The sequence below is a fragment of the Mastigoproctus giganteus genome, chromosome 3 (assembly GCF_048544385.1).
Source record: "Mastigoproctus giganteus isolate SK-2022 chromosome 3, ASM4854438v1, whole genome shotgun sequence".
Classification (NCBI taxonomy): domain Eukaryota; kingdom Metazoa; phylum Arthropoda; class Arachnida; order Uropygi; family Thelyphonidae; genus Mastigoproctus; species Mastigoproctus giganteus.
In genome coordinates, this window is record NC_143577.1 from 77,130,103 (window position 1) to 77,154,068 (window position 23,966).

Here is a 23,966-nt window from a genome sequence, read left to right on the forward strand (position 1 = left end):
AGTTGCCAAGAAGTATGCAGAGAAATTTCAGAAAATTATTGACGAGCACCAGTACACACCACATCAAGTTTTAAATTCCAGTGAGACAGGCCTTTGGGAAAAAATGCTCAACAGGTTTATTTCAAAAAAAGAGAAAACTGTACAAGGTTTAAGGCATCAAAAGATCGTGTAACATTACTTATGTGCAGTAACGCATCAGGAGATCACATGATAAAACCTATGATGGTTTATAGATCCTCTAATCCTCCTTTAATGAAAAGTGTAAATAAAAGTGCATTACCAGTATATTGAAAAGCAAATAAAAAAGCTTGGGTAAAATTTGTTTAAAGAATTGTTTCTAAATTGTTTATTTGCCAGATGTGGAAAAGTATTTAAAGTGTAAAAATCTAGATTACAAAGTTTTATTACTATTGGATAATGCACCAGGCCATCCAAAATGTTTAAGTCATCCAAACGCTGAAGTAATGTTCCTACCACCTAATACAACTTCGTTAATTCAGCCATTGGATCAAGACATTATACCTACCTTTAAAGCTCATTACATCAGAAAATCATTACAATGGATTTTGGAAAAAATTGATTCTGAATCTATTGAAGTGATGGAGGCATGGAAACATTTTTCAGTTGTGGACTGTATCGGAATCATAGCTTTATCACTCAGAGAAGTAAAACTATCAACATTAAATGCATGTTGGAAAAATGTATGGCCAGAGTCAGTTCGTTCAGGAAATATGGTTGAACTGGCAGAAAATAGAATTGGTGCAATAGTAGAACTTGCTAAGTCAGTAGGGGAAGGTTTTGATGATATGACTACTGAAGACATTCACGAATTACTGGTAGAAAAAGAGGCTGGCGAAGCAGATTTGGTGGAAATGGCATTGAAGGTGAACTAGATCTATTCAGAGGATGATAGCTCAGAAGAAAATTCTGAAGTTCCAAATTTTACACTAAAAAGCATATGGGAAGGCATAAAGTTAGCCAAGCAATTAGAATCATATTTTTGAATGCAGATTCTTCGGCTGAAAGGAGCACAAGGTTCAAAAGGGAGCTTCAAAAATGTTTAGCTCCATACCATGAAATTTGAAGAGATCTATCAAGAAAAAGCAAACAAACCCAGATTACTGATTTTTTGAAGAGAGCAGAAGATGCACGAAATCTAGATGCTGCAGAAGAAAGTTCGGAAGATGAAGATATTCAGCAACAGAGAAAATGTTCTAGTTTGATTGTGCTTAGCAGCGATGAAGAGGAAGAAAATTAAATGAAAGTACATTATCTGACATATGTTTCACAGTTTGTGAGGTAAGACGTTTGTTCAGTTATTACTATTATAAAAATTTAGTTTCCGATAGTTAGAAAAAAAAACCTTGGCATATTTTTGTTAACTTTTGGAACGTACCCCCCTCTTCGTACTGGTTCTTAGTCCCGTATAACACGGTTTCACATTACAAGAGATTTTGTAAGAACCAAATAACCGTGTCATTAACATTAGCATTAGTAGAGGCATACAATGCAAGAAAGCAAGCTTATGCAGCCAACAAAAAAAAATCTCCCATTTCACCCCTCCATTCATTCCAAATGCCTGCCCATCTCGGCCTTAAATTTATTTAGGCTATTAGCTCCCACAACAAAAGATGGTAGCCTGTTCCACCGATCAACTACCCACTGGCTAAAAGCAAATTTCTGCATATCTATTCTACAACTATATTTCCTCAGTTTGAACCAGTGCCCCTTCAGGTTCTTAGTCTGAGCAAGAGGAAGAATCCCATCAGCATTCAGCTTGCTCAACCCATTCAAGGCCTTATACACCTCAATCAGATCACCTCACAGGTGCCTACTCTCCAGGCACTGCAATTTGCAGAACTTAAGCCTTTCTTGGTAAGAGCACCCCTATATGTTATAAGAGGGTTACCTGTATTGTGTTTGGTAGCCTTGCCAGATCTATCTGTTTTGCCATTTGGTTCATCCACAAACATCACATTCCTCCACAGGAGGAATGTGATGTTTGTGAAGGGCCCACTTAAGTATTTACCCAGAATGTTCTGTCTGTGATGCAGAAAAAAGATCCTTCTTTCCAGAATTGTATATCACATTTCAGAAAATACTGGAAGATTGGAAATAGAAAAATCATATCAAATGTCTTCTCATACTTAATAACAATAAGCTGTTATAACTGTAATACTTTTTACCAGCACAACTTAAAATAAAAAAAAGCAGTTGACATCATACCTGATAGTATCTATCATGTAATGATAATGGAGGCATATGATGCAAGAAAGCAAGCGTATGAGCTTATGTAGCATCAGCCAAAAAAACAATTTCACACATCCATTCCCTCTAAAACCACTCAGTGGCTAAAGGCAAATTTCCACATATTGTTCTACAACTGTCTTTCCTCAGTTTGAATTTATTCCAACTCAGGTTCGTAATCTGAGCAAGAGGAAGAATCCCATCAGAATTCGGTGTGCTCAACCCATTCAAGGCCTACAGCAGATAAAAGGTGGTTGAGTGGGAGAAGGCAGAGAGTAGTAATCAATGGACTGCTCTTTGTGGATCAATGTTATTAATGGAGTCCCCACAGGGTTCAGTGTTGGGCCCACTGTTCTTTTGTATATTTATCATGATACTGATGAAGGTATATCAGGCTTAATGTCAAAGTTTGCAGATGATATAAAAGTTGGCTGGGTTGCTAATGACAGTAATGGCAGTGTGCTACTGCAACAGGATCTAGAAAATCTGGGCAGATTAGTTGAAAAGTGGCAACCGAAGTTTAACATTGACAAATGCAAAGTATATGGGTAGAAGTAGTCCCAGAGAAATGTACCAACTGTGTGGTACTACACTTAGGGTGGTAGAAAATTAAAAAAACCTGGGAGTAATTGTGCAGTCAGATATGAAGTTTTCTGAGTAATGCAGACAGGGTGCCAGAGCAGATCAATGGGGTATTATCAATGATATACAGGAATTTTGCTGGTAGGGAAAAGGATGTGATTATCCCTTTGTATAAGGCAATGGTCAGGCCACGCCTTGAGTACTGCATACAGGTCTGGAGGCCTCATTTTAGGAAGGATGTAGAGTTGCTTGAGCATGTACAGAGAAGGGCAACGAGATTGGTGAGGGGAACGAAGGTATCTCTTACCAATAAAGGCTTAATTTTGCAATTTGTACTTGCAAGCAACTCTGCATCCTTTTTTTTTTGCTTTCCCACTGTTTATGTCACATCAAATTGACTCAACATTGCACTGTCCATCTCTCAACTGGATGCATTTCCTTAGATTTTGTTTTTCTTAATTAACAGTATAACCCCTCCTTGTCTATCCTTTCTGTACAATTTGTACTCCCCAAATTCCAATTCTGCACTGCTTATATCTGTGTGACACCATGTCTCTGATAACCCAACAGTATCTGCCTTTGATGTCTTGACCAGCACTTCAAATTCATCAAATTTATTTACTATACTTTTAGCATTGGTGTACATGCAAGTATACATGCACTTATTCTTAGTTATGATAACACAGCCCATGTATTTGTTTCTTGATGACTCCCAACATTCCCTAGCACCTTGCCCTCCAGGCCACTGCTCATTCTGATAGAAACAGTGCAAGAATCACTTTAACCTCTGCCTACTGTTATTATTAACCTTTTAGTCTGTGAATCCCTTCAATCTGGCAGTTTTCCGACCTGCCTAACACTGCATCGATAGCTTCAGAAAACACTCTTGCATCCTTTCTACAGGGATGTATCCCATCCCTGTAGAAGCAATCTCTCCTTTTAACAAGCAAAGACCACGCTGAGAAAAATTCTACCCCATGAGCCTTGCACAATCCCTCCAGGGCCGAATTGATTGTCAAGGCATATCGTATCTGGGCAGAATTACAAACACTCAAATTTAACCCTAACTGACGACTTTTTTTCAGCATTGACCTGTACTTGTTAAGTAAATCTGCAGATCTCCTACTCTTAATGTGATTAGTACCAACGTGTACAACAATATCACCCTTTGTGCCCTTAAAAGATTATATCTGTTGTACATCATCATCAACTTCTTTCCCTAGTAGATACATACCCTGGTCCTATTCCACCTATCCTTTTTACACAATATATTACCCGTCTCCCTGACAATAGAGTCACCGACAAAAACTAACTCCTGTGGGACCAGCACATTCTTTCTTGGAGATTGCCAGTGTTGCCTGATGCATTAAGAGTGAGCTCTCATGTTGGGTTGGGCAGCTGAGAGCTTGATGTGTCTCCTATTTTAATAACTTCAAGATCATCTACCCTACTCTTGAAACTCTCATAAGCACCCATCAGAATGCTGAGTTGGCACCTAATGAATGCAATGTGACATTGCATTCCTTCTTGCACAGTTACTTTATATCTATAGTTGTAATATTGCAAACAATACTTATGGATATCCAAATCTGTATGCTTTGCTGATGATAAATTTAGCTGAATGTGAGTAAATTAGTTGTATTATTAGCATTCCTTTCACATGGAAGCATAAATAAATTCCAAATTATGCTAACTCTAATAAGTCAAAAAAAAAAATTCTCCAAATATTTCTTATTCTTGTATCAAAAGCTCATTAGAGCATTGCACTCATTCTAATAAAAATATGGTAGTTTTAATTTTCTTCTAAAAAGTGGATAGAAAAATTATTGAATTGTGGAAAAGCGAGAGCAAATAACTATTTTTATCCTTCTATAAATTTCTAGTTATGTCAAACCCATTCTTTAATTTGTTTATTTAGTCAAACTTAAAACTTAATTTGCTTATCCCTTAAGATTGTTTTGTTATATTCTTTAACCATTATATATACCAAAATTACTCTATAATCATTGGAGGTGAGAAAGAAAGATTTATCCTGGCCACTTCTGTTATTGAAGTATTATAAGTTCTGTGCTCTTATGACTTTAAATTACATAACTGTTTCATGCTTGTTTTTAGTACATTTTGTATAAAGATACTTTCAAGAGCTCTGTATAACTATTTCAGATTCTTTGCTCCAAAAGGTTCTTGGCTATCTAATATCACAGTTTCTTTAAATATGGATGGGCAGGCTGCCTCATATAATAGCTCTTCATTCATAGTGATGGCTCGTCCTCATGCCTTTCCTCAAAAAAATGATAGTAATAATCCAGCTCTCCTTGACTGCAGTAAAATTGTTTGCACCAACAAATGCAGCCTTCAGTTAATACCTGCTGAAAATAGTTGGAACTATATTCTTCTTGAATTGTTATTTACCTATAGTGTAAATCTTTCTATTGAAGTGAAAATTTTAGGTAAGTTCATTATTATTAGATTCAAAACTTTTATCCTTAATTGTTGGAAAATTACACAAAAATCAGCACCTTGATAAACTGCAACCTTTACATTGATTCTACGGTACAAAACTCTACGGTATACCTAGTGCTGTCATCAGTTTTGTAACCCATATTGCAGTAAACATAGCCTGAAACCCATCAGATCCCATCACCATGCAAATTAAATAATACCTCATTAAAAACATAATTTGTAGTGTATTCTAGCAGTTGAGGATGATATGGTTTACTTAGGCTTTTCAAATCCTTCATATGAATAAATAAGTAGACATGATGATTATGTTATATATGCCAGACTAAATAACTTAAAACTCATCATAAATACCTAAAAGTGGAACATGTAAATTCAAACAAAAATCAGATTTTCACACTTGTAAATAAACAAGCTCATTTTTTGTGCATTTTCAAAAGTTAGCAAAAGATAAAAATATGACAATGCTCTCAGCACTTTATTTTTTGATTTCTTCTGTGTAAGATTTATCAAAATTTTAAAATAAAGTAAACTATTCTCTCTCTTCTCTCTGTGTGCATATGCATGTGTGTGTGTGATTCATTACCACCACCTACCTGATATCTCAGTGCCACCTTTTGCCCATAATTCAGCCCATACATGTCTTGGTTGAGGACTTCACAAGGTTGTATAGTGTCCTGTGGTAATGCTCCATGCATTGCACAATGTGTCCAGTAATGCACATTGTAAGGTGGATGGTCATAGCATTGAATATCCTTTTCTAGTAGTTCCAAGATATGCTCAGTTTTTTTTTTGAGATCAGGTGATTTGAGCAGCCATGAGACAATAGAGAATTCATTGTTATGTTCCTGTAACCAGTTAACAACCTGCTAGGTCTTGTGGCATGGTGCATTATCTTGCTGATAGATGCCAGTATTGTCTGGATTCACTGTCATTATTATTCAATGCCACTTTTCTTTATTCTTTTGCTGATTTTATGAACTATTAATATAAACAACCATTTTTGTCATTCCCCTGAGGGGCCACTATAGTTTGACTCTCTAGTGTGTGTGTGTGTGTGTGTGTGTGTGTGTGTGTGTGTGAATAGCTTTATTGTATTAATTATTATATAATATTCCTTGGACCAGCTGTATAATATTATTCACTAATTTTAGCTGTCTTTGTCATCATCCATTGATTAGATATTTCTTGCTTAAAACATAGTCTGTGTACATATTTCTATATTTTCATTAGTCCTACATTATGACATTTTCAGAATATATTCAATTAAAACACGTAGTTATTCTTTGGTTTTTATAGAGTGTAAAGCTACAAGTGAAGGAATTAACCAGAATATTGAAGAGAAATCAAATGCTGTTGACAACTTTACCAGTTATATGAACAACTATGTTTCACAAGGTGGTGTAATTACCGACAGCTCAATTTCTTCTTGTTGGCCAGAAGTGCCTTTAGTTCGAACATCACTACTAACTAACCTTGCCTTTGAATATAGCCTGCCATATGATGATGATGATAAAGACTTATCTGATATCTTAAACCTGACCACAGCGAGTATAACTCTGACAAAATTCCAAATATTTCCAAAGATGGACATTGGTGGTACTCTGTCCATAGAACTTGCTATTTTTCCTTTCATAGTAAGTATTCCTGATTTAGTACAAAAATTTTAATATTTTTAATGCAGTGAATTTATAGTTATTATTTACCTCAGCATGTTAAAATAGAATTCATATGTCTGTCCTTCAATGGGAATTGTCATGGTAATGATCATTATGGTGATTGTAATTTGTCATGCTTTATTAGCAAAATAGTCATGCTGAGAAAATGTGGTAGGGTTTTTTTTTTTTTTTTAGTCTGTGTTTGTTGAATCATTTGATATACATACAGTTCTATTGGCTAAACTGGAACCCTATAACAGCTATTAAAAGTCAAGTAGGTTTAACTAGAATTCTTTTTGAAAAGGGGTGGTGAATGAATTTTTTTCAGTGCATATGGTGTGATATCTTTTAATGTGTTGAACGGCACACCTACATAAAGATATAAATTATAATTTATATCTTTATGTAATTATTCTTCCAGTAATTATTGGAAGAATAATTACTTCACTACATAGAATATAAATCGAATAGTGTATTGGAATTAGTGTTATAGTGGTAGCAAACAATGCAAGGAATCAAGCTTATACAGCATCAACCAAAAAAAAAAAAAAAAAAATATGCTACCCTACCTCTTCTGTACATCTCTAATAATTTATTATTTTCTCATTATTTTCTCTGGTGTCCTCTAAGGTGCCTATTTCCCAAGTTCTGTAACCCACACATTTGAAGTATTTCCTCATGTGGGTGCCCTTTGATCTCATCAGATGTGCTGCCTGTCTTTGAGCCCTTTCAAAAAACTGTCTTTTTTATGTTCAGTCTCCATACTGAACAAGTGCTCAAGTGCAGTCTTACAGTTGCCTTATAAAATAGGATTATAACCTCCCTATCTCTACAAACAAATACTCAATAGTCATTGATAAAATTCCAGATTGTTAAAGCTAAAAGTAATTACTAGGTGGTAGATGACTGTCATCAACCAGTGCAATACCACCACTTTGCTTATTGGAGGCTTGAAGTGGTGGAACCCATGTTTAGTCTCCAGAGCTGAGTTCCGGTCAACCCTTCCCCATCTCCTCCATCATTCAGTATGACTGATGGCATTTGAGGTTATGATGAACGTCATGGCGAGATCAAATCTAACTTACATTAGCATTAGTAGAGGCATACGATGCAAGAAAGCAAGCTTATGCAGCATCAGCCAAAAAAAAAACCCCTCCCATTTTATACCTCCATTCGTTCCAAATCTCTGTCCAGTTCAGCCTTAAATTTATTTAGACTATTAGCTTCCACAACAAAAGATGGAAATTTGTTCCAGCAATTAACCACCCGGTAGCTAAAGGCAAATTTCTGCACATCTATTCTACATCTGTCTCTCCTCAATTTGAATTTATGCCCCTTAGATTCATAAAATGAACAAGTGGAAGAATCCCATCAGAATTCCGCGTGCTCAACCCATTCAAGGCCTTATACACCTCAATCAAATCACCTCGCAGGTACCTAATCTCCAGCCGCTGCAATTTGCAGAACTTAAGCCTCTCTTGGTAAGAGGATCACTTCGTTCCCCTCACAAATCTTGTTGCCCTTCTTTGTACTCGTTCTAGCAACTCTACATCCTTCCTAAAATGAGGCGTCCAGACCTGTTCCAGAAATTACTCTAAGTGTGGTCTCTAGGTGTGGTCTGACCATTGCCTTGTATAACTGGATTATCACCTCCCTGTCCCTAGCAAAATTCCTATATATCATTGACAAAACTCCATGACCTGCCCTGGCAGCCCATCTGCACTGTTCAGCAAACATCATATTTGGCTGCACAATTACCCCCAGGTCTTTTTCCCTTTCCACTTCCCTGAGTGTAGTACCACCCAGTTGGTACGTTTCTCTTCGGTTATTGCTACCCATATGCAGTACTTTGCATTTGTCAATGTTAAACTCCAGTTGCCACTTCTCAGCCCATTTTCCCAACTTAACTAGATCCAGTTGGAGTAGCATACTGTCATTAACAACCCTGCCAACCTTTGTATCATCTGCAAACTTTGACATTAAACCTGATATACCTTCATCAATATCATTGATAAATATACAAAACAACAATGGGCCCAACGCCGAACCCTGGAGAACTCCACTAATAACATTTGTCCACGAAGAGCAGTGTCCATTGATTACCACTCTCTGTTGTTTCCCACTCAACCATCCCTTTATTCATTGTAGCAGCTTACCCTTGATACCATACCACTCCAATTTGTACAGCAGTCTTCCTTGTACAGCAACAGTATCAAAAGCTTTCCTGAAATCCAAGTATATGATATCAAAATTATATTTGGCATTCAGTTCCTTTGTGCCCACATCATATGATCCTGCAATGCTTCTTTAACCAGTGATTCCATTATTTTCCCTGGAACACAAGTTAAACTTCATGTCTGTAGTTACTTGTGTCACCTTTTGAACCTCCTTTGTGAATTGGTGATACATTTGTACACCTTCAGTCCAAGAGGACCTCCTCTGAGTACAAGGAAGCTCTCATAATTATGGCTAAGGGTTTGCTTACTTCCTTTTCTGCCTCCGCTAATAAAACTGGATAGATCCCATCCACCCCCAGGTGCCTTCCTTATGTTTAACTTCAATTTCTCCTCCACTTTTCTCTGAGTTATTACAAAATCATTTAGCTCCCTGTTAATGTTTGATAAACTTCTGGCACTCCCCTCATTGAATAACTCCTCATGTGTGAATGTAGATGCAAAATATTCATTTAGTTTGTTAGCTACCTGATCATGATCATCAATAGTCAACCCATCTATGTTAAGTGGTCCAATCTGATTCATCCCTTTCCTTTTAGAGTTTATATTAAGTAAAGAACTCCTTGCTGTTTTTCTTTGCATCCTTTGCCAAAGATTGTTCATAATCTGCATTTGTCTGCGTAACCTGCTTTGTGACTTGATTACAGACTAGTTTATACCTGCCATAGGTTTCCGTATGCCTGATACATTATATGCATTCCACACATTGTTCTTCTCTGCCACTAGGCCTCATTAATTCATCTGACATCCATTTAGGCCTAAACCTTGAACAGTATTTCTTAGTTGGAATGAAAAGCCTAGTAGCCTCCAAAATTAAGTCCCTGAAGGCTTCCCATTTAGAATTCACCGTTGGTAACATCATCAGTTGATCCCACTGTACAGAATTTAAAAACTGTCTGAGACCTCTGTAGTCACCTTTACGAAAGCAAAAGCCCTTCCCTTTTAACCTTGATGGTAATTACATCTTTAAATAATTCCCACATCAATACATTGTGATCACTGTCACCCAGTGGTTCCTTTATCTGCAGATTCTTAATGCATGAAGAATCACTTCTGATAATCAGATCAAGAGTATTACTCCCTCTGATTGCCTCTCGAATATGTTGCTGTAGAAAACAGTCATCCAATAAATCCACAAAAGTCTTGTTAGTGTGCGAGTGACCAACTCACAAGTACCAGTCAATATCTGGAAAGTTAAGATCTCCCATTATAAGACATTCTAATATACTGGTCCACTCTATTTCTCTGCACAATTGCTCATCAGATTCTTTAGGCCTATAACACGCACACCTGCTCTCATTTTCCCTTTCCCAGTGCTTATTTCACACCAAACAGACTCAACACTGCATTGTCCACCAACATCAATTAGATGCACTTCCTTAGATTTTATGTATTTCTTAACTAACAGCATAACCCCTCCTCCCTTCCTATCCTGTCTATCCTTCCTATACACATTATACTCCCCAAATTCCAACTCTGCACTGCCTATATCTGTGTGACACCACGTTTCTGACATCCCAACAATATCTGTCTTTGATGTCTTGACTAACACTTCAAGCTCATCAAATTTATTAACTATACTCCTAGCATTGGTGTAATGCAAGTATACATGCACCTATTTCTACTCTTAGTTACCCTAACACTGCCCATATATTTACTTGTTCCACTAGGATTCCCAGCAGTCCTGGAAATCTCAATTACTTTGCTTTCCAGTCTGCCCGTTCTAATTTAAAGAAGCAATGCAAGAATCAAAATCATTTCAAGGATACAGCTCTAAAACGGTGTTCACTGGCCGACCGCTAGTTAGTACACCAGACCGAACCTACTGGTAACTCTTTAGGAGGCTTCCAGATCAGGTGCCTCCATAGCCAAGTGGGCAGGAATGGCAGTGCATAGCACACACTTCTTGAGTAGACTGGGGTTCGAGCCTGTGACCACTAAATACGGAGGATATGGAAAGGTCAGGGAATGACCATTGCATATCCCCTGAACAATATGGACTTAGTTGCTAATGCTCCTAAAAACTAAATAACCACTTGTTCTTACTATTGATTACACCATGAATTGTCAAAGTAATAGAGTAAATTTATCTACAAAAAGATCTAAAACTCCCAAACACTTCTTAGTTCATATCACTAATATACATGGTCTCAATTCTAATCTCAGCGATGTCCATTTCCACTTGTAGTCTGCCAAACCCCATGTACTTTTTCTGACAGAATCTCATTTATCAGTTGATTCAACTATTGCTCATCTCAGTTGCCCAAATTATTCGCCTCAAAGGTGGTACTTGTGCATATGTCCATTCCGATATTCCATGTCAGAGACTTGGTAATTTGGAATCTTCTCTGGCTTAAAATCTCTCTACCTCATTCTGTGAAATTCATCTGTTGTCTCTATCTTTCTCCCAACTCTACCAATCACTTGGAGCTCTTTGACTTCCTCTCTTTGCAATTTGGCTTTCTCAAGTCCAACTTTCCTAACAGTGAGGTAATTTTCCTTGGTGATTTTAAAGTTCACAACACCAGCTGGCTTCCATATACTAGTTACACCGACTGGTCGAGATGCTGAGGATTTTATAATTATTAATGACCTTACACAGATTGTTCATTTATCTACAAGAATACTGGACAATCCTAACCATACAGCCAACCAACACTTGATCTTTTTCTCACAAACAACCCTTCTAAGTACATAGTTGAAGTGAGTGGTCCTTTAGGCACCTCAGATCACAACTGGTGAGGTCTCTTCTCCAATGGAGCCTTTATCTCATGGCTATTCCCAACATCGTATTGTTTGGCATTACAAGAAAGCAAAATAGGATGACCTGCGAGATTTCTTTTCTTCTTTTCCTTGGTCGGATTACTGTTTCAAAACTTCTGATGTCAACTTTTGCTCAGATCATGTCAGTGAAATTATTCTTGTAGGAATGGACTCCTTTATCCTGCACTCCACTTTAAAATCTCATCCTTCATCTAAACGTTGGTTTTCTAATAAATGTGCTAATTAAAAAAAAGAGAAGAATGTTGCATATCGTAATTGGCTTGTTTCCAATTCTTCAGTTTCATTTTCTGCCTACACCAAAGCTCACAACAATTGTAAAGCAGTTATTAATCAGTCCAAACTAGATTTTGAACAGGCTAAGAGTAGAAAACTTGCTTCTTGCCCTAATGGTAGCCGAGCATTCTGGTCTCTTGCCAAAGCTATTGCCCCAACTTTTGCCCATCTCTGTCCAAACCAGATGGTTCTCTTGTCACTTCAGCCAAGGATAAAGCTGACCTGCTAGCATCCCATTTTTCTTCCAACTCATGTATTAATGATCTTGGTAAAACACCTCCCACCATTCCCAACACGCTCCATTCGATGCTTCCTGTGGTCTTCCCTCAAAAGGACGTCAGAAGGATTTTAACGAATCGATTCTAAGAAAGCTCCAGGTCCTGATGGTATTTCTCCACTTGTTCTCAAAACCTGCACTCCTGAACTTACTCCTGCTCTTTGCTGCCTTTTTTTTACTTTCTTATTCCAAATGTGTTTTTCCTTCTGCTTGGAAATTTGCTCATATCCAGCCAGTTCCTAAAAAGGGTGACAAATCCCTCCCATCCAATTATCGTCCCATTGCAATTACTTCTACTCTTTCTGTTGTTGTTGTTTGGTTTTTAGGAGCATTAGCAACTAAGGCCATATTGCTCCAGGATATGCGGTGGTCATTCCTTAACCTTTCCGCATCCTCCGTATTTGGTGGTGACGGGCTCGAATCCCGGTCTAATCAAGAAGCGTGTGCTACGCACTGCTGCTCCTTCCCACCTGGCTACGGAGGCGCCCTACTCTTTCTAAAGTAATGGAGAAATCAATTAACTGCCAACACTTAAACTACCTAGAAACCTTCCATCTGATCAGTGATCGCCAGTATGGATGAAATCAGTGTTGATCCACTGGTAATATTCTGACTTATGTTACCTATCAATGGACAAATTCAATGGAAAAGTTCAGTGAAGCAGAAGCAGTTGCTCTTGACATCTCAAAGGCTTTCGATCATGTTTGGCATAAAGGTCTTCTAAAGAAGCTTCCATCTTATGGTTTGCCAACTGTCTTTTGTAATTGGTTATCCAGTTTTCTCTCTGATCACTCACTGAGGGTGATGGTAGATGGCTCTCTGTCTTCTAACTTTTCCACTAATGCTGGTGTCCCCCAAGGTTCGGGTCTTTCCGTCACCCTTTTCCTCTTGTATATTAATGACCTTCCATTGACTGGAAATCCTATCCATAGTTTTGCTGATGATAGCACATTGCATTCCACTTTCCATTTTGGGTAACCTTGCCCTACTCAATCAGCTTCAACTTCTCAAATATCCGCTACCAATTCCTTAAATGCCGATCTCCAGTTGATTTCAATCCTTCTGAAACTCAGTCTTGTCTTATATCTCGCAAAAAGGATTCTTCTGCTCCTGTGCTTATCTTTGGTGACACTCCGATTTCTAGGCAAAATGATATATCTCTTTTGGGGATTACCCTGACTTCTAATCTCTCCTGGCACAAGCACATTACAAATATTGCTTCCTCTGCAACAAAAAAACTTGATTTTCTCTTTTGCTCTCGGCATTACTTTTCTTCCAAACAGCTGTTCATTCTGTACAAATCACAAATCTGCCCTACCATCGAATATTGTTCCCTGGTAGGGCAGATTTGGGGCGGTGCCCCCAAAACCTCTCTCAGGCTTCTAGATTCCATTCAGAAGATGGCAGTTAGATTAATTAATGACTCATCTCTAACTGAGTCTCTCCACTCGCTGTCTCATAGACGTACTGTTTCTGCTGCATGTCTTTTCTACAGATACTTCCATGGACACTGCTCTTCTGAATTGGCTTCTATAATTCTCGCTCTCTCTTTCAAAACAGTCCGATCACATGCCGCCACCAGCCAACATCCATTTACTGTCCAACTTCAAACTCACAGAACCAACTTTTCATCTTCCTTGTTTATTCATTCAACTGCCATTTTCTGGGACAACCTTCCTTCATATGTATTTCCTGAAAATTACAGACTACAGAAGTTCAAGTCTAGTGTCAACAAATATCTTCTCTCGTCTTCTCCACCTCCAACCCAAGCACCGTACTAGGTACTATAGGTTCTAATACTTCTCGTGTTTGGGGTTTTCGTTAAAAAGTAAATAAATAAGACACCTGTTGTAGATGGAACCTATCCAATTATATTAAGAGAATCAGCAAAAGAAGTAAGCAAATCTTTGGCCTTAATTATGAGAGCATCCATGGATTCAAGAGATGTGCAGATGTATCTCCTATTTACAAATGGGAATCAAAGGGTGAAGTGAGTGATTATTGATCTGTAAGCTTGACTTCTGTTCCAGAGAAAATAATGAAGTCAATGTCAATAAAGTAAAGGTCAAGTTGACAGGGATGAAATTATATGGTAATCACAGAATGGATTAAGAGTAGATGTTGTCTGACCAATCTGATTAGATACTACCCTGCAGTAACAAAAACTGAATGCAGGAAAATAATTTTGACATACAATTTAATTTCAGTAAAGCTTTTGGCACTGTTCTATATGAATGACTGTTGTACAGATTGGAACAGTGTAGCATTATGGGCAAGTTACTGCTATGGATAAAAGGATGATTGAGTGGACGAAGACAGAGGGTGGTTTTTATTGGCCACTGTTCTTTTTGGACTATTATTATTAGCGAAGTCCCTTACCCTTTTCATCAGTATTAGCAATACTGATGAAAGCATATCAAGCTTAATGTCTAAGTGTGCAGTTCATGCAGAGATTGGCAGGGGAATTGACAGCAGGACTCAAAGCATGCTACTGCAACATGACGCAGTAAAATTAGGCAAATAGGCTCAGAATTGGCAATTGGGGTTTAACATTGGTAGATGGCAAGTACTGCATATTGGTAGCAGTAATCCCAGAATAACATGCCAATAAGGTGATACCACATTCAGGGTGGTGTGGTAGAAAAGGAAAAAAAATATATATGTACAGTAACATGAAATCCTCTGAGCAATGTAGAAGGCTTCTAGGACAGCTCATGGGATCCTTTCAGTGATGTACAGCCAGCAGGCTGTACATCACTGATATTTTGCTAGCAGGGACAAGTAGGTGATTATTCTATTGTTAACGCAATGGTTAGGTTTCATCTCAAGTACTGCATATATTCTGGAAGACCCATTTTAGAAAGGATGTGAGGCTGTTGAAGCAAGTGCAGAGAAGAGCAACAAGATTAATAAGGGACACCAAAAGATACTCTTGCCAAGATGATAGAAGTGTTTATGGCTTTAAATGGATTGAGTATACTATATTCTGAAGGTTTCCTTACCATTTCTTGGGCAACACACATAAAGATACATAAATTTAAATAGAAAATGGATGTAACGGGATAGATTGTGTGTAAATTTGCTTTTAGTCAGAGAGTAATTGATTGTTAGAGTGAACTTTCATCTGGTGTTGTGGAAATGGTTAGTTTGAATAAATTTAAGAAAGGATTAGACAAATTGTTAGAGGGGGAGGTATATAGGCAAGTTTAGGAGTTTTATTTTTGGTGGTGTGCTGTGTAAGTTTGCTTCCTTACATCATTTGCTACCACTAATCAGAACAAGAATATTGTTTTTCTTGTTGTCACTAACATTTTGGTATAAGAATTAGTCATTCAACAAATCCAGAAATGCTCTGTCTCTTAGTGAATTTCCAGCCCACAAGTTCAATGATTATCTGAAAAATTAAAATCCCTTATGATAAGACTTTTCTGAGATTTTATGCCTCATTCCATTTGTCTGTATAGTTGTTCATTATAATCTTCACAGCCATTTTGCCTATAACGTCTGCAATTCTGCCCAGACACGATAGGAGGGAGAATATGATGAGAGCCTTGTTGATTAATTCGGCCCTGGAAAGATTGTGCAAGGCTCAAGGGGTAGAATTTTTTTCAGCCTAGTCTATACTTGTTAACAGGAGAGACTGCTTCTTCAGGGATGGGATACACTTAAATAGAAAGGGTGCAAGAATATTTGCTGATGCCATCGAGGCAGTGCTAGGTGGGTCGGAAAACTGCTAGCTTGGGGGGGATACAAGGACTAATAGATTAACAGTAGTCACTGGCAGAGGTGAAAGTGATTCTTGCACTGCTTCTATTGGAATGAGCAGAAGCCTGGAAAACAAGATGCATGATATTTCAGAGACTGCTGGGAGTCATTGCGGCACAAGTAAACACATGGGTTGTGTTAGGGTAGCTAAGAATAGGAACAGGTGCATGTATACTTGCGTGTACCAGTGCTAGGAGTTTAGTAAATAAATGTGATGAATTTAAGGTATTGCTCAAAGCATCAAAGGCGGATATTGTTGGGATAGCAGAGCCGTCGTGTCACACAGATATAAGGAATGCAGAACTGGAATTTGGGGAGTACGTCTACAGAAAGGATTGACAGGACAGGAAGGGAGGAGGGGTTATGCTGTTAGTTAAGAAACACATAAAATCTAAGGAACTGCATCCAATTGACGTTGCTGGACAATACAATGTTGAGTCTGTTTGCTGTGACATAAGCATTGGGAGATCAAAATTGAAGGTAGGAGTGTGCTATAGGCCTAATGACTCTGATGAGTATAATAAGAAACTATACAGGGAAATAGAGTGGCCAGTAAATCAGAGAGTCTTATAATGGGGGATTTTATTTTCCCAGATATTGACTGGAATTTGTGGGCTGGTCTCTCACACACTAGCAAGGCTTTTGTGGATTTATTGGATGATTGTTTTCTACATCAGCATATTTGGGAGGCAACTAGAGGGAGTAATACTCTTGATTTGATTATCAGTAGCGATTCTTCATGCATTAAGAATCTGCAGATAAAGTAACCACTAGGTGGCAGTGATCACAATGTGCTGAAGGGGGATTTACTCAAAGTGGTAACTACCATCGGGGGTAAAGGGAAGGGTTATTGCTTTTGTAAAGGTGACTACGCGATGGTCTGAGACAGTATTTAAATTCTATATGGGACCAACTGATGATGTTACCAACAGCAAATTCAAAATGGGAAGCATTCAAAGAACTCATCTTGGAAGCTACTACGCTTTACATACCAACTAAGAAATATTGTTCAAGCTTTAGGCCTAAATGGATGTCAGATGAACTAATGAGACATATTGCAGAGAAGAAAAATGCATGGGATACATATAAATTAACACGTGACACAGAAGCCTATGATAGATATGTTGATCTGTAACCAAGTTACAAAGGAGGTTAGACAGCTGAAGGCAGATTAAGAGAAATCTTTGGCAAGGGAGGCAAAGGAAAACGGCAAAGAGTTCTTTACTTATGTCAACTCTAGAAGGAAGGGGATGAATCAGATTGGTCCACTTGATATCGATGGTTCAACTGTTAATGATCCTGCACAGGTAGCTAATAAACTAAATGAATATTTTGCATCTACATTCACACACGAGGAGTTATTCAGGGAAGGGAATGCCAGAGATGTATTAAACTCTGACAGTAAGCTGGATAATCTTGTAATAACTGAGAATAAAGTGGAGGAGACATTGTTGAAGATAAACATAAGAAAGGCACCTGGGGGGGGAATAGAATCTATCCAATTATATTAAAGGAGGCAGTAAAGGAAGTAAGCAAACCCTTAGCGATAATTATGAGAGTTTTCTTGGACTCAGTGGAGGTACCCATGGACTACAGATGTGCAAATGTGACCCAATCCACAAAGGAGGATCAACGAGAGACACGGGTAATTACAGACCTTTTCTAATTAACTTCTGTTCCAGGGAAATTAATGGGGGCACTGGTTAAAGAAGCATTGCAGGATCATCTAGAGAAGACTTCGTTTATAGCTCGGACACAGCATGAGTTTGTTAAGGGGAAGTCTTGTCTGACCAATTTGATTGGATACTATGATGTAGTCACAAAGGAACTGGATCCAAAGAATAATTTTGATATCATATATTTGGATCTTAGAAAGGCTTTTGATACTGTTGCAAGTGGAAGACTGCTGCACAAATTGGAGTAAAGATAATACGCTATCATTGTTGTCATTAAATTGGATTTTCTTCTACACCAAGTTCTACTAGTCTTTTCTTTTAACCCATTTCCGGTTATTAACATTGTTTGGAACATTCCTAGACCAGACCAAGATGAAATCTCATAGTTTTCACCCTAGGCAGAAAGGCAAAGGTAACACGCCCCTTAGCAGAACTACTCCATTTTTCCTGCCATACACAATCTATATCTTGCTGTAACCTTTTCTTTTCTACTTTCAAATCGTGCCTTCCATACTCTCTTCCCTCTTCTCTACAAGATTTTATTCCCATAAGTTCTATTCTCTTATTCTTAATCACATATACCATTGTCTTTTTAAGTATAATTAGATCCTCTGGTTCCTTTCCTGCAATAACTTGTTTGTTTGTTATTTGGTTTTTAGGAGCATTAGCAACTAAGGCCATATTGCTCCGGGATATGCGGTGGTCATTCCCTGACCTTTTCGGATTCTCCGTATTTGGTGATGACAGGCTCGAACCCTGGTCTAATCAAGAAGCGTGTGCTACGCATTGCTGCTCTTCCCACCTGGCTACGGAGGCACCCTGCAATAACTTTCAGAGCATCATTTGAAATGGTTCTGCAGGACTGCGTCATTGCCAGAAGGGCAAATCTCTGTGCTGAAATAAGACTTCTTTTAACGTGGCTATTAGTCACTCTGACCCTAAGCCCCACATGCATGTGTCACAATCGGTAGAAATATACATTTAATAGAGGAAATCTAAGGACTTGCCTTTCACTCCCCATTCTACCCATGTGACTTTCCTAATTTTTAAATAACTCATCCTCACTTTATCTCTCAATTTCTGCACTTGAGGCAAAAAGAACATCCTTTCATCCACATAAACTTCTAGGTACTTGACCAAGGGGGCATATGCTATCATCGTACCAAATATTTTTGCAGGTGGCCTTCTTCTTTCACTGATCTTCATGGACTAATGTTATTAGTGGAGTCCCCCAGGGTTCGGTGCTGGGTCCATTGTTTTCTGTATTCATCAATGATATTGATGATGGTATATTAGGCTTAATGTCCAAGTTTGTACGATACAAAGGTCATCTGGGTTGTTAATGACACTAATGACAGTACACTGCTGCAACAGGATCTAGAAAAGTTGAGCAGATGGGCTGAGAGGTGGCAACTGAAGTTTAACATTGACAAATGTAAAGTTCTGCATATGGGAAGCAGTAACCCCAGAGTAATTATCAACTGCGGGGTACTACACTGACAGTGGTAGAGGGTGAAAAGGACCTGGGTAGTAATTGTGCAGGCAGATATGAAGTTTTCTGAGAAGTGCAGACAGTCTGCAAGAGTAGCGCATGGTGTCTTGTCAGTGATATACAGGAATTTTTCTAGCAGGGATAATCAGGTGATTATCCCCTTGTATAAGGCAGAGGTCAGGCCACACCTTGAGTACTGTATACAGGTCTGGAGACCTCATTTTACGAAGGGTGTAGAGTTGCTAGAACAAGAACAAAGAAGGGCAACAAGATTGGTGAGGGGAACAAAAACTTGCTCTTACCAAGAAAGGCTTGAGTTCTGCAAACTGCAGCAGGTGGAGAGTAGGCGCATGCAAGGTGATCTGATTGAGGTGTATAAGGCGTTGAATGGTTTGAGCAAGCTCAGTGCTGATAGGATATTTCCTCTTGCAGATTACTCACCTAAGGGGACATAAATTCAAATTGAGAGAAGACAATTGTAGAATAGATTGTGTGGAAATTTGCCTTTAGCCAGCGGTGGTTGATAGTTGGAACAAACTGCCAGTGTGTTGTAGTGGAGGTCAACTTAAATAAGTAAAAGAGAGAACTATACAGACATTTGAGTGAATGGATGGGCAAAATGGGAAGGTTTTTTTTTTTTAGCTGATGCTATATAAGCTTGCTTTCTTGCATGTCAGCAAAAGGAATTTTTGATTTCTACTCATTTGCCAAATTAATGGGCGTTTTTTTTTTTTTTTTTTTTCCCTTTTCAATACAGCTCAAAAATAATTAAATTACATACTGTATAAGCAGATTGCCAGCATAATAGGTTTTCTAGTCTTTTATATCATAATAAGATAAATATAATTAACATTCATAACATTTTCTATTACATCCTTAATTGATACCACTAGATTTCCATAGACACATTAGAATTGTTTTATGGAATTTTGTATGCCATTATTATTTCTTTGTAAACAGAAGTGGATTTACTTGTAGGTATCATTTAAGATACATTCTAGAGTTGCAAATTTTTGAGCTAGCCTATTGAGCTATGGATGATCACATAAACCATAGTTCTGATTTTCAACTGTTGTGTGGTTATCATTAGCTGACTGTTAAAAAGAATTATTGAACACGTACTTACATAAAATTTTTATTGCTGAATTTATAATAATTATTGCTAATTGATAATAATCACTAGTGAATGTTGAAAATTGCCACTCACATTAACATTGATGCACTTTGGGATCATGGGAAATGTCCTTTATACAGCTTAGAGCATCTGAAATTAGATGAGAAAATGCATCTCATGTTTCCACTTATTGTTAGTATACCACATTTTTCATGCACCCTCCCAGATAAAGGAGGTTGAAGTCCAGAAATCTGGGTGGACCACCATGACTGATCCATTGAACATAGAAGTAACGATCAAGTAGCTAAAATTGGGGAGGTGCACCATCAAGTTGAAAGTACATAACGTTGCTAAAATGGATAAAAGGGTGGTTGAGTGGGAGAAGACAGGTGGTAATCAGTGGGCACTGCTCTTCGTGAACTAATGTTATTAGTGGTGTCCCACAATGTTCGGTGTTGGGTCCACTGTTGTTTTGTATATTATTCAATGATATTGATGAAGGTATATCAGGTTTAGTGTCGAAGTTTGCAGATGATACAAAGGTTGGCACGGTTGTTAATGACGGTAATGGCAGTGTGTTACTGCAACAGGATCTAGAAAATTTGGGAAGATGGGCTGAGAAGTGGCAACTGAAGTTTAACATTGACAAATGCAAAGTACTGCATATGGGTAGAAGTAATCCCAGAAGAACGTACCAACATTGTGTTACTACACTTAAAGTGGTAGAAAATGAAAGAGACTTGGGAGTGATTGTGCAGTCAGATATGAAGTTTTCTGAGCAATGCAGACCAGGCTGCCAGGGCAGGTCATAGGGTTTTGTCAATGATATACAGCAATTTTGCTAGCATGGAAAAGGAGGTGATTGTTCCTCTGTATATAAGGCAATGGTCAGGCCATGCTGAATACTGCGTACAAGTCTGGAAGCCTCATTTTAGGAAGGACGTAGATTTCCTTGAGTGTGTACAAAGAAGGGCAACAAGATTGGTGAGTGGAATGAAGTGATCTTCTTACCAAGAGAGGCTTAAGTTCTGCAAATTGCAGTGGCTGGAGACTAGGCACCTGCGAGGTGATCTGGCTGGGGTGTATTAGGCCTTGAATGGGTTGAGCATGCAGAATTCTGATGGGATTCTTCCACTTGTTCAGATTACGAACCTAAGGGGGCATAAATTCAAATTGAGGAAAGACAGCTGTAGAATAGATGTGAAGAAATTTGCCTTTAGCCAGCAGGTGGTTAATTGCTGGAACAAACTTACATCTGCTGTTGTGGAAGTTGATAGGTTAAATAAATTTAAGGAGGAACTGGACAAACATTTAGAGGGAATGGTTGTGTGAATTTTTTTTTTTTTGGCTGATGCTGCATAAGCTCATACACTTGCTTTCTTGCATCACATGCCACTATTACTACTACTACATAAAAATTGTGTTTCTGAAGACACATCTTCTACCATGTCTGCCAGTTTGATCTGCAAAAAAAAACAGATAAGAATCACCTGTATGACAACCCTCAGAGATAAATGGACCAATCAGCTGATGAAGATTATCATGGGGATTCACTTCGTACCTGTGAAGGGGCCAAAATTGTTGGCCCTTTCACAAGTAAGTTGTACCTTGTCACTGAAAAAAATGTATCAACGCCCACATCAGTTGACATTGAACCAGTTACAAAGTTCAAGCCGTTGGGCATGATTTCCTGGTTCACGATTCTGAATGTGCTGTATGTGGTTTAGATAAGTGTCCTTCCTCATATAATATTCTCTTTGTCATTGTGTGAGTAACATCAAGGTGCTTGGAAATCTGTCAAGGACTAACATAAGGATTGCACTTTATCATATAAAAATTGTGTTCTTTAGTCACATTTCATCATAAGGGATGCCTAGCTGAAATAGACATGGAAGAAATGTACCAGTGTTCCAGTCTCTGACAAATATAAGAAAAGTTCCTATAAAAGTGTCTTAAAAGTCTATTTCTGAGATATTAAACATTAATCATATATTAAAAAAACCATGTAAAATGGCAAAACATTATGTTCAAATATATCTCATAAAAATGACTGTGTGAAACAAGCTTTAAATAGTGTGAAACATATGCATCAGTACTGTCAGTGTTGAATTGTATAGACACAAGTAGTGTCAGTGTAGTACTTTGCCCCTTGACAGCCATCTCACCTCAGCGTGAAGAAGAACGTGAGTATGCTGAGAGCCCATTTCTTCACAAAGTGCCTCAAATATTCGAGAATTGAGCGCTTTGTGGTGAATTTCGTTTACAATTTTAATTACATCAGAGAATACTTCGTGCAGTTCTGGAGATAATCTTTTCGCCACAAGTTGCTCACGACGTATAATACAATAAGTAAACAAAATGTCTGGGTGTCCAACGTCTTTCACTTTTTCAACAACTGAACGATGTCGAGTCATGCTTGCGGCACCATCTGTGCATATCCCAACACATTTCTTCCATTCAATACTGTGTTTCAAGAAATAACCATTAAGTGCATTGAAAATTTCAGAGCATGTTGTTCTACCCGACAAGATTAGCGAATAGAGGAGTTCTTCCTTTAATTCTCCTTGGCAATCAAACTTCACAAAACAAAGAACTGCCTTGTTAGTTATGCAATCACTTGATTTTCAATATCTTCGGCCATGTCTTCAATTCTGCGCTTCACAGTTAGCGGACATAGGAATTCCTTTCAGTTTCTGTTTGTTTGTTTGTTTGTTATTTGGTTTTTAGGAGCATTAGCAACTAAGGCCATATTGCTCCGGGGATATGCGGTGGTCATTCCCTGACATTTCCACATCCTCCATATTTGGTGGTGATGGGCTCGAACCCCGGTCTAATTAAGAAGCGTGTGTTACGCACTACTACTCCTTCCCACCTGGCTAGGAGATGCCTTTTCAGTTTCTGGACAGCCTGTTTCCCCAAAACCTCTTTCACAGGCTTGTAACAAGCAAGGCTTAATTAATTCTTCTCCAATTGTATATGGCTTTTACATCTCACGATTTGAAGTGCTATCAAATAAGATTTAACTAAGGACTTATCTTCAACAATCATTGTTGCTAATGAACTTTTTTGCTTTTGCAAATTTTCACGCATCCTTTGGAAGTATTCATCTGGCTTTTTAGCTAAATCTGGGTGTTTTGACTGCAAGTGCCTGCCGAGTTTCGAAGGTTTCATGGCATCATTGGATAAACGCTCAGAACATATAATACAAAGCAGCCGTGGATCCAGTTCACTTTCAGTTTCTTGAATAAATCCAAACTTCAAGTAGTCCGCATCATATTTTCTTGAAACTTTGAACTTTTTCTTCTCTCCACCTCCAGTTCTAATGTCCTTCCTGATGATGCCTTGCGGTGGCTCTGATTCATTAATCAACTCATGACAATGCAATGTATTACCTAAGAAGTGCA

The 23,966-nt window shown here is 38.2% G+C and overlaps 1 protein-coding gene across 1 annotated transcript in view; it reads left to right on the forward strand.

Annotated features, from left to right (window-relative positions):
- LOC150088094 (transmembrane protein 8B-like) overlaps positions 1-23,966 on the forward strand; it is a 265,188-nt gene that overhangs the window by 102,064 nt on the left and 139,158 nt on the right. The window contains exons 5-6 of the mRNA XM_090370569.1: positions 4,993-5,279; positions 6,589-6,926. Of these exons, the coding sequence (XP_090226695.1) occupies positions 4,993-5,279; positions 6,589-6,926 (625 nt within the window). The remainder of the gene's footprint in view (positions 1-4,992; positions 5,280-6,588; positions 6,927-23,966) is intronic.